The following is a 9,159-nucleotide window of genomic DNA, read 5'->3' as shown; positions in this document are numbered from 1 at the left end:
CTTCTTTATGCACCAAGAGCTTGTAACACTCCAAAGAGAAAGGAAAAATTGAAATCGCATCATTTGACCCCTTTAATGAATGGGTCACTGAATCATTTACTCACCCAACTTGTTCAAAAAAGTCAAGAGGGCTTGCTGTGCTGATTTGTGACACAACAGTGCTGCTGTGACTCTGCTTGGAACGATTTTCATTGACACAACAGAGCAAAATCTGACAACATTGCATCTGAAATGTACCTCTCAATATTAACTTGAACAGTCTATTTTTAAAATGCATTTATTTATGTTTGACCATGCTTTGCTCTGGATACAAGAGGAAAAGGAAACCGTCGATATAGAAAGATTTTTTACCTTCAAACGATAAGAGGTTAAATGAAAACAACTTTAATTGAATCAGTGAATCAACTGCCTTTTGTTCTGATTATTAGTTCAGAATAGCAGTGTAAGCGTCCAGCCTTACATACACTGCAAGATATATATAATTCAGTACCACGAAATGTATCAAAATACTATAGTATTAGTAACTGAAATCATTGTTGTATCATAGATAGCACTGCCAGGCAGTGTTGGGAAGGTTACTTTGGAAATGTAAATTCTGAGGTTAAATACATATTTAAAATCATAACAAGAAATATTTTATTAGCTATGATACTGTTTTTGAAATCAAATCTTTATAGCTATACATAAACCCATTTAGGAAATAAGAGTTATCGAATAAGCTTGTTCTAAACTCCTGAAACATTGGAGTTTCATATTTTAGAGCAGTCACTGCAATTTATGAAAGACATCAATTAAATCTGTATGCGGGAGTGTGTGTGAAAAAAAGCAGATGTAACCCCCCTTTGTAATCCTTAACATTTTCATAAGTAACTGTAATTTAATTACACATTTTTTCTCAGTAACTGTAACTGATTACAGTTACTTTTATTTTGTAATTAAATTACGTAATTCCGTTACATGTAACTAATAACTCCCCGACACTGCTGCCAGGGTAGGCTATATTTTGACAGGTAATTGTGAGCAATATCACTTAGAGCTGTCATGAGAACAAGCCTTTCAGAAGCCAAAGGTCACAAAATGTGCGAAACAATGCAGTGAGATAAAGGAGGTTCTGAAATGATCTGTTTCTAGATCAGTTACAGGGTAGATGTTATTGTAACAGTATGTTCAGATTAGAGATAGATAGGTGAAATCATCTGTAGCCCATAGTAAAGCTACACAATAGCATGCCCGTCCCCTACATAATGACTTCAATAGATGTCTGTGTTGTAAGGCACGTGAACCGCGCTAGACACTGCCAAAGGTTTGATTCCCAGGGAAAGCGAGAACTGCTGAAATGTAAATGTGCATCTTGAATGCAATGCAAGATGCTTTTTGGATTAAAGTGTCTGCCAAATGCATAATCTGCCATTTGTTTTAAGCACAACAAATGATATATATATATATATATATATATATATGTGAAAAATAAGGCTTTATTTAAAACTAGCACTTGTTGGCTGCATATCTTTTACCGCTCTGCAGCCTGAGTGCATGCTTGAGCAGGAAACAAACTAAAAAGAAAGTGTTTTCGCAATCCACTCTCTATTATCTGGGTAAGCATGCTTGCATTATCAGCAATTATCAAAAGCAATGCTTTAAAACCAATTATTACACGGCCCTGTGGAATACTTGATTCTGATTGGTCAGTCGCGACATCCTGAGGTATGTTATTCCTCGATAACACCCGGTAAAAGCTAATAACACAGGCTCATCCGGGTAACAGCAGACGGCGCTGTACTCTTGCTTGAACTATGTTTTCTTGGTAGAAGCTTTGCGTTTGTTTGGCTAATAAAATATTAAACTTCGATTCAAAATGGTGTACAATTATTTAATTATGTCATCCTGGTATCGCGGACTCGCTCTCCTTTCATACAAACAAATGTGGTAAGGTTTTAAAACATTTTCGTCTTAATTCTTTTATTGCCTTAATTATTTTTGTGGTGAAATGTTGTGTAATAAGTGGTTTGACTGCACCGTTTCCCTTAAAATGTCTGCCTAGTTTGAATCTGCCGCTTGCTCGCAACTGCTGTCTTCACGGAAGCTTTGCGGTCAAATACTCAAATCAATATTTCGCATCTAATTATTTACTTATGTGGCAAGTAGCCGTGTAATAAACGGGATAATGTACATCCAGGCGGTTGTTATAGCAGAATAACCCCCTTCAGGCTGATACAAGACCCCTCCGCGTACATTATCCCTTACATATACAATCAAACTACAAGTCCTCTATGAGGTAAACACAAACTCCTATCACTGCATAAAGGGAGCTGAAGGAAGGTAAAGTTAACTTGAAGAAAACATAATCTGAGTGACACTAACTTTGATCCCAGTCATACTGTACCTCAATCCATAACTTCATAACAAAATGTCCATAACAAAAATGAAATGTCATGTTTGGACCCAGTCTGATTTCTGACTCGTATCATGCCCACACCTTTCCACACTCCACCTTTATTAAATCATCCCAAAACCGCAAACAAACCGTATTTTGTGCATTGATTTAGAAGCATGTAAATGTTTGTTCACTGCAGAGCTTGCGTTAGCCAAAGAAAAGAAACAAAACGCAAGAGAAGCAATAAATGCGCACTCCTCCATCATATGTCATTTCAGCTCAGATGAAAACAGTTCATTACGGTTACAAATGTGCAATAGAAGAACGATGACCATTTCGCCACAGTGGAAAAATAAGGTATGACAACATTTCAAAGTGCTTTCAGTGACTCTGTCTATAGAAATCTATTCAAGCTTTACAAAGCATACACTTTTATGCCAATTCATCATGTATAAAAACCAAACATAGACAAAATGTCAATGGAAGCTGCACACACATTGGGAATGAGTTTAGCACGTCTGGCTAGGACAAGAGTCTGACAGTCTCATACTAGCAAGAACTAAAAACAGCATTGTCATCAGCTCCAGTCATAGTTCCTTGTGACGTGACTGGAACTTAGTCATACTTTGGTATTTAAAAAGATATTTCCGCTTTGGTATTTGGCTGTCAAACCAAGACCAAAACAAACACAAAACAACTCAAGAAGAAAGAGTGGCTGCTTGTAGTGGACACATGCTCAGTCTTTCAGCTTACTCTCCAGGAAATCCTGGATTTTGTTGACCTTCTCTTCTTGTTGATCCAGGAGATCCAGTATGACTCTCATGGGCGTCTTCTTCAGGCCAACGCCCTCGATCTTGTTCTCCAACTTGTTCTTCATGCTGCGAAGCCTCAGAGAAGCGTGGGTGAGGATCACTGCAGGGCCAAACACAAGACCTCAGTGAGACTCAAAAAGACGACAGAGAAGGCCATCTATTCGGTATTTAAAGCCCAGTTGCTCTATTAGCGTCTCCAGTGAGCATGCATCTTTCCCATTAAGCCCAGCGGATGCAATGCAGCCTTTCCTTATTGCAGTATATTATTTTTTTTTCAAATTTCCTTTTATACATGTAAATACACACGTAGTGATAAACTGGAAACGGCTTAATTTGACATGCACAATAAATGAATAAATAAATACAATTTAAAAATGTAATTCATAGACATCAAACAATTCAAGTATAATTTCAAATGTTTATTTATTCAGTCTTTAGATTGTACAGAATGTAAAGTTATTTTAAGACCCCGTTACAATAGTAGTAATAGGGCAGCCTGCTGTAAAAGGCTCATGCCGTGGTTTTAGGCAGAGAATCTGATCTGCTAAAACTGAACATAGCGTAATTAGATGATGATGTTTTGTGTTGCTACAACTACAAGCAAAACACGCTGCTAGATCTCTGCCTGGTTTCTGCAGCAGCTTGAAATACCCATGCAGCCTGACTCTTATAGATATAATCATCAGAGAACTGAGGAGAGATCTGTCCATTATGTCTCTGTGACTGATATACTGTACTAGCTCAAATCCCCCAACATTAAAACCTTAGTTTACACAAAGATGACAAGTCTCTGATCATTTACTCGCCTTCATGTCCACTTTCTGTGGAACACAAAGGATGTCTTGAAAGAGTCGAAGTGTATTTTTATGTCCATAAAATTGACTGCCCAATGTATCCCAAAATATCTTTGTTTATGTTCCACAGAAGAAATAAAGTCATGCAGGTTAAGAAATGATGAGTATTATTTATATACTATTACAGGTTTTAATCAATATTTTGAATGAGCTTTTATTTTTACATTTTCACTTTTAATTTTAGTTTAATTTGAGTAATTCTGTAATGTGCTTGTGTCATTTATTAGTTTTGTTCTTTTTAAACATGACTAATTAAGTTTAATTTCAGTTTTTTTCAGTTCAGTGTTTTTTATTTCAGGTTCAGTTTTTATTCATTTCCAGTTAGTAATATTAGTTCTTATTTCAGGTAGTCAAAGCTAAATTTTCATCTAATGTTCAAATTTTATTTTTTATTTTTTTAGTTAGCAAAAATGTTGTAATAATTTAATAATTTTTCAGTGAAAAACAAACCAGGAAGTGTTCTCTTTTGGTCACGGGATAAATGACAGGAAGGATTTTTACACTTAAAGTAATAAAAGGCATGTGTCAAACATGCCATACATTAAAATGAGATCCTGTACAGAACAGCTGCATTATCAGACATAGATACTCTCACTTTCTCTGAGTAACCTCAAACACTTTTACTTCAATTTGCATCCTGCACTCTTACAAATAAAGCTTCCCTATTGGTATTAATGGTTTAATCAGAAAACCATTGCATAAAAGGTTCCTTATAGTGAAAGGATCAAATTTGTAAGAAAAGTGGTTCTTTTAAAGAACTGCTCACTGAAAGGTTTTTGTCATTAATGGCATGGCTTTTGAAGCCTTTATTTCTCAGAGTGTGGGTGACAAATATGCCTGGTGACCAAATACGGTGTTTGATTTGGGGTGATGCTGCATCCACAGCAGTTAATGTCAGTGTAAAGTCCTAGAAAACATGTTAAAAATGACACGGAGCAGCCGTAATAAGGCAGGTGCGAGTCCAGGAGATCTGACACCGGTACTCACAGAGCATGGGGAGTGTGATACCGAAGAGAAACACCATCACTCCTCCACACAAGGACAGCAGGAGGTAGCTGATTCCCAGGACACACACCACAAACAGGGTGGGATTTCTCTTCTTGAAGCTCTTGATCACAGCTTTATTCTCTCCTGCCCACACCGAGCCCATGAAGACCAGAGCCACGACCGCCCCACCAACAAACATGCCCAGCGGGTTCAGAAAACTGAAGAAACCACACCAGACACATTTAATGCACATCAATTAATCACTATTAATGTCATTATACAGTATTCAGTTGGGACACTCTGTTAAGGGTCATTCACATCAAGGAAGACAACTATACTAAAGTTATCGGTATTGCTATCTTAAGTTATCGGTAAAGATATCTTAAGTTGTTGGTATAGTTATCTTACACTTATCTGCATATTTATTTTAAGCTATCAGTATAGTTATCGGTATATTTATTTTATCGGTTATCGGTGTAGTCTCACTTCAGTATGTGCTTATAATAACTATAATGTTATTGTCCGTTGGTGTGGCTGCTAATATAATTGTCATTCTTGGTGTGAACTGGCCTTTGTTTTAACAAAGAAATAAATATGGCTTTTAAATAAAGAATTGTAAAACTTTGTACAGAAATAATAATAAAAAAAATAAAGAAAGCCTTAAAGTCCGCATGAAATCAAAATGGACTTTATTTACTTTTCTAACCAACCGGGTTGTGGCTAGAAGGGATACAGCTAAAACCGGAAGCGAGGAGGAGCGCAACAATAAAGCCACGCCCTCTATTCAATATTCCGTTTAAGCAGGAAATACGTCACTACACTGAAATAAAGTCGGCAGCAACTTCCGGTTAACACGGACTTTAACGTGAAATTTTTTTTTTTTTAGCTCACACACCAAAGAGTAAGGTAGATGTATTGCAGTTCTTTTTTTTTGGTTTGATTTTAAAATTGTAATGTTTGTTTACAATGTTATTATATTTAATTTATATTATATATATGTTTTTATTTATTTATGAGGGACTTTAAAACATGTCATGGTATTCCGGAATCCCGTTTGTAATCAACTGTCATAAAATGAGCTGTGTTTTAAACCAGATCCCTGTTTGAGTGTGCTTCTGGACTCCAGGTTAGTCGTGTGACTCGCTGACAACAGTGCAGCACACAGCCAAAGCGTGGCTCCACCTTCAACACATTCCTCACAGCAACACACACTTCTCACGACACACAGGGTGTTTCTGATCTCGCACTGTGCTTAACGCTCTGGACTGAAATAATGCCGTGTAAACTATACAGTCACACGCACAGCACTCTGCACCACGCTTTGATAACAGACTGAATGATGGTTACACTAGTAAATATACATGATTAAGACCTTTAAGTTACATACCCGACAATCAGAATTACGACGGTAGCGGCTGCAAAGTAGTTGGTCTGATAATAAAGCAGATTGCTGATCACTCTGTTATTCCATCTGCTTAAATCAGACACATCGGGTTTGGAGAAGCGGTCAAAACCAGGGAAAAAATCATCCCACGGCCTGAAGGGCGCCAGCTCCATTCCTGCCATGATGCTCTGCGTCCGCGATCTCCGGGTTGCCAGGTCTTCACGACAAAACCCACCCAACTGCTACTCAAAACCCGCCCAATGGCGTTTCGAGGGGGTTCCCCCGATAAAAAAAATTGCATTTCGGGGAATAAAATACACGTGTTTTTTGGCGGGGTTCACCTGGTAAAATTCGCATTTTAGGTGCTAAATATCACGTTATTGGGGTCGCTTCAGCCCGCGGCAACCGTGTTAAAGCGGAAAACCGCGGACTTGGCAACACACTGTCTCTGACCACTGTTGCTAACTCTCGCGAGACAAATAAGCTACCGCAGCTTCAAAAACAAGCCCGATATTTTTTTTTGATTTATTATCATCAATACTATTTATTATCAATTATTTATTACCAATAAATGAGCCTGCAACATATTAAACTGAAACTACACTTTTATCTGAAAAGCAGAAACATGCGCTAGTTTACAAAAATCAGCAAACTGCAACAAAGCAGGAACAAAACCCTTCTCCAATCACCTGTGAGCAGAATACATCTGGTTCGAGTAGCCAATATTTTAGTAGCCTATAAATATGTGGCTATGTTACAGCTCCCCTTTGAAGCTCTTGTGTTTTTCTCCTTTTCCATCTCTCCAATCCTATTCTTTTTATAATTTATATTTTTACATACAATTTAATTTCACACTTTTTATATAAGATTTTTTTAATACAAATATATGATATCAGTCAAGTGCACGAATGTACCCTGTTCAGTGTGTGCAGGGATCATTCAATAATATTCCTAAAAATAAATAAATAAATAAACAGCATATACTATCCACACAGGCACATAACTACATAACTGAACGGTTTGATTATTTCTCAGTCTACAACTTGACATTCATAAACTGTTCCTCTGACATCTTTTGATGACTCATGAGTAAGATAAACAAATTCAAACAAACGTATTTTTCTGAAATGTCTGAAGTTTTAGACATTTGCACTTTAACAATGAACACAGCTTAAGATCCACGCGGTTGTTTCGTTCAGTGAACACTGCAGTCTGCCCATCGGAGAAAAAAAAAGGCAAAATGACTATTATTTTCCAGTATTATAAATGTAATGTTTTTGCTGATGTAAACGTGTTTAGACATCAGAATGCAGTCTCTGACAGAACTGTGATCTAGAGGATAAACATCAGCAGTCACAAGTGTATCACAAGAACAAAACATGCTCACACTAGCGTTACGCAAAAGATTTAATCAAAGGACAAACATACAAAAAGCATCACACAGACTTGCATAAATACATTTATTAATAACCTTTTATATAAAAACCAGTATATCTCAACACAAGCAAGCATTAGAAAAGTAACAGTGCTTGTACTACATAACGCATGATGAAAAAGAATGTAGCTTCTGTGTATCTGATCTTCCAGAAGGCTTTGGTGCATCTTTTCATTTGACATATCAGAATAATTATGATGATGCCTGATCAATGCAAACAATATTGTAAAAACGTATTTTGTGAATTAGATTTTTTTTCCCCATTTACATTTATACACACAAAATCAAACCAACTAAGCCACATCAAAACACCATTAGAGTCTCTCACATGACAGAAGTTTATTCTCATTGTCTCTTACTTACTTTGTGTTTTTATCCACCAGAATCCCACTGCTCAAAAAGACACAAAGTGAAGACTCGTACAGATTATTACAGACTTGTTCATTCCCCAAATTAAAAACTCAAACAAAACAAAAAACACTGACAAAGCGGCAGTGACGTCTGAATCTTTTCACAATATTTATAGTCACCAAAAGTATTTTTCATTTGCAGTCCCACTGAAATGGTAGAAAGCTTCTCCCACACAGTATAAAAATAATAAACCCATAAGCATTAAAATATTTATATGCTCTAAATAATGTTCATCTCTCAACAGTTCAACGCTATAAAAATAGTTTAAAAATTATTCAGTAGTGAATTACTCTATATCATTATTTTCCTTTAAACATCAGTCAGCAAACAAAACTAAACTAAATGAAAAACAAAACAAAAAACCTCTTGATGAATCCTGAACGACATGAAGAAAAACGCATTCTACTTTGAAATGGGGCTTAATCAGAGGTTTGGAACAAAAACAAAACCAATATCATTTTTGTGGGAGATTTTAGTATTTATCCTCCGTTCAGTCCTCCAGACATCTGTTAGAGAAGAACCAGCACCAATTTGAGTTTCAAGAATTTATACAGTGTGTTATTTCAACACCACATTAACCGTCACTATCAGCAGGTACAGATCCTAGAAATTGAGAATGACCTCTGTGTGTGTTACGAAGGTCACGGCGAAGGTTTCTGTGGAGTCCTTGACTCTGGGCTCTTTCACTAATGCACCGAACTAAAGCAAACCATTGACTGATTCGGACCCAGTTCTGAAGCCAGATTCAGGCACTTGACCTACAAACCAAGAATGATTTCTAACTTGTACACACAATACCAAAGTAACTGGGAGAGAGCAGCAAGTCCCTTTCATATAATCTGGCAACTGGTACACAGCACATGTGTGTCTCTATGAATCTGTATGATCCCACAGTGTAAGTG

General features: G+C 36.8%; 1 protein-coding gene across 1 annotated transcript; it reads right to left on the bottom strand.

The window, feature by feature from the left end:
- Positions 1 to 2,477: 2,477 nt before the first annotated feature.
- LOC107656678 (PRA1 family protein 3-like) lies at positions 2,478 to 6,639 on the bottom strand. The gene is made up of 3 exons (XM_016444620.1): positions 6,415 to 6,639; positions 5,028 to 5,245; positions 2,478 to 3,286 (listed from the first exon to the last, which is right to left on the bottom strand). Exons 1-3 carry the CDS (start codon positions 6,591 to 6,593, stop codon positions 3,111 to 3,113), a joined length of 573 nt encoding a protein of 190 aa, XP_016300106.1. The 5' UTR covers positions 6,594 to 6,639; the 3' UTR covers positions 2,478 to 3,110.
- Positions 6,640 to 9,159: the final 2,520 nt, after the last annotated feature.

The sequence above is a fragment of the Sinocyclocheilus anshuiensis genome, unplaced genomic scaffold (assembly GCF_001515605.1).
Source record: "Sinocyclocheilus anshuiensis isolate Anshui unplaced genomic scaffold, SAMN03320099.WGS_v1.1 scaffold2799, whole genome shotgun sequence".
In the NCBI taxonomy this organism is placed as follows: domain Eukaryota; kingdom Metazoa; phylum Chordata; class Actinopteri; order Cypriniformes; family Cyprinidae; genus Sinocyclocheilus; species Sinocyclocheilus anshuiensis.
The sequence above is the reverse complement of the archived record's forward strand: the minus strand, read 5'-3'. Positions and strand labels throughout refer to the sequence as shown.

Bases quoted from the DNA above. Each gene is read 5' to 3' on its own strand.
- LOC107656678 (XM_016444620.1), bottom strand. From the start codon at position 6,593: ATGGCAGGAATGGAGCTGGCGCCCTTCAGGCCGTGGGATGATTTTTTC. The intron at 5,246-6,414 runs GTATGTAACTTA...TGGTTTCTTCAG, and splicing joins GTCGTAATTCTGATTGTCGG to TTTTCTGAACCCGCTGGGCA. The intron at 3,287-5,027 runs GTGAGTACCGGT...TTGGCCCTGCAG, and splicing joins TATCACACTCCCCATGCTCT to TGATCCTCACCCACGCTTCT.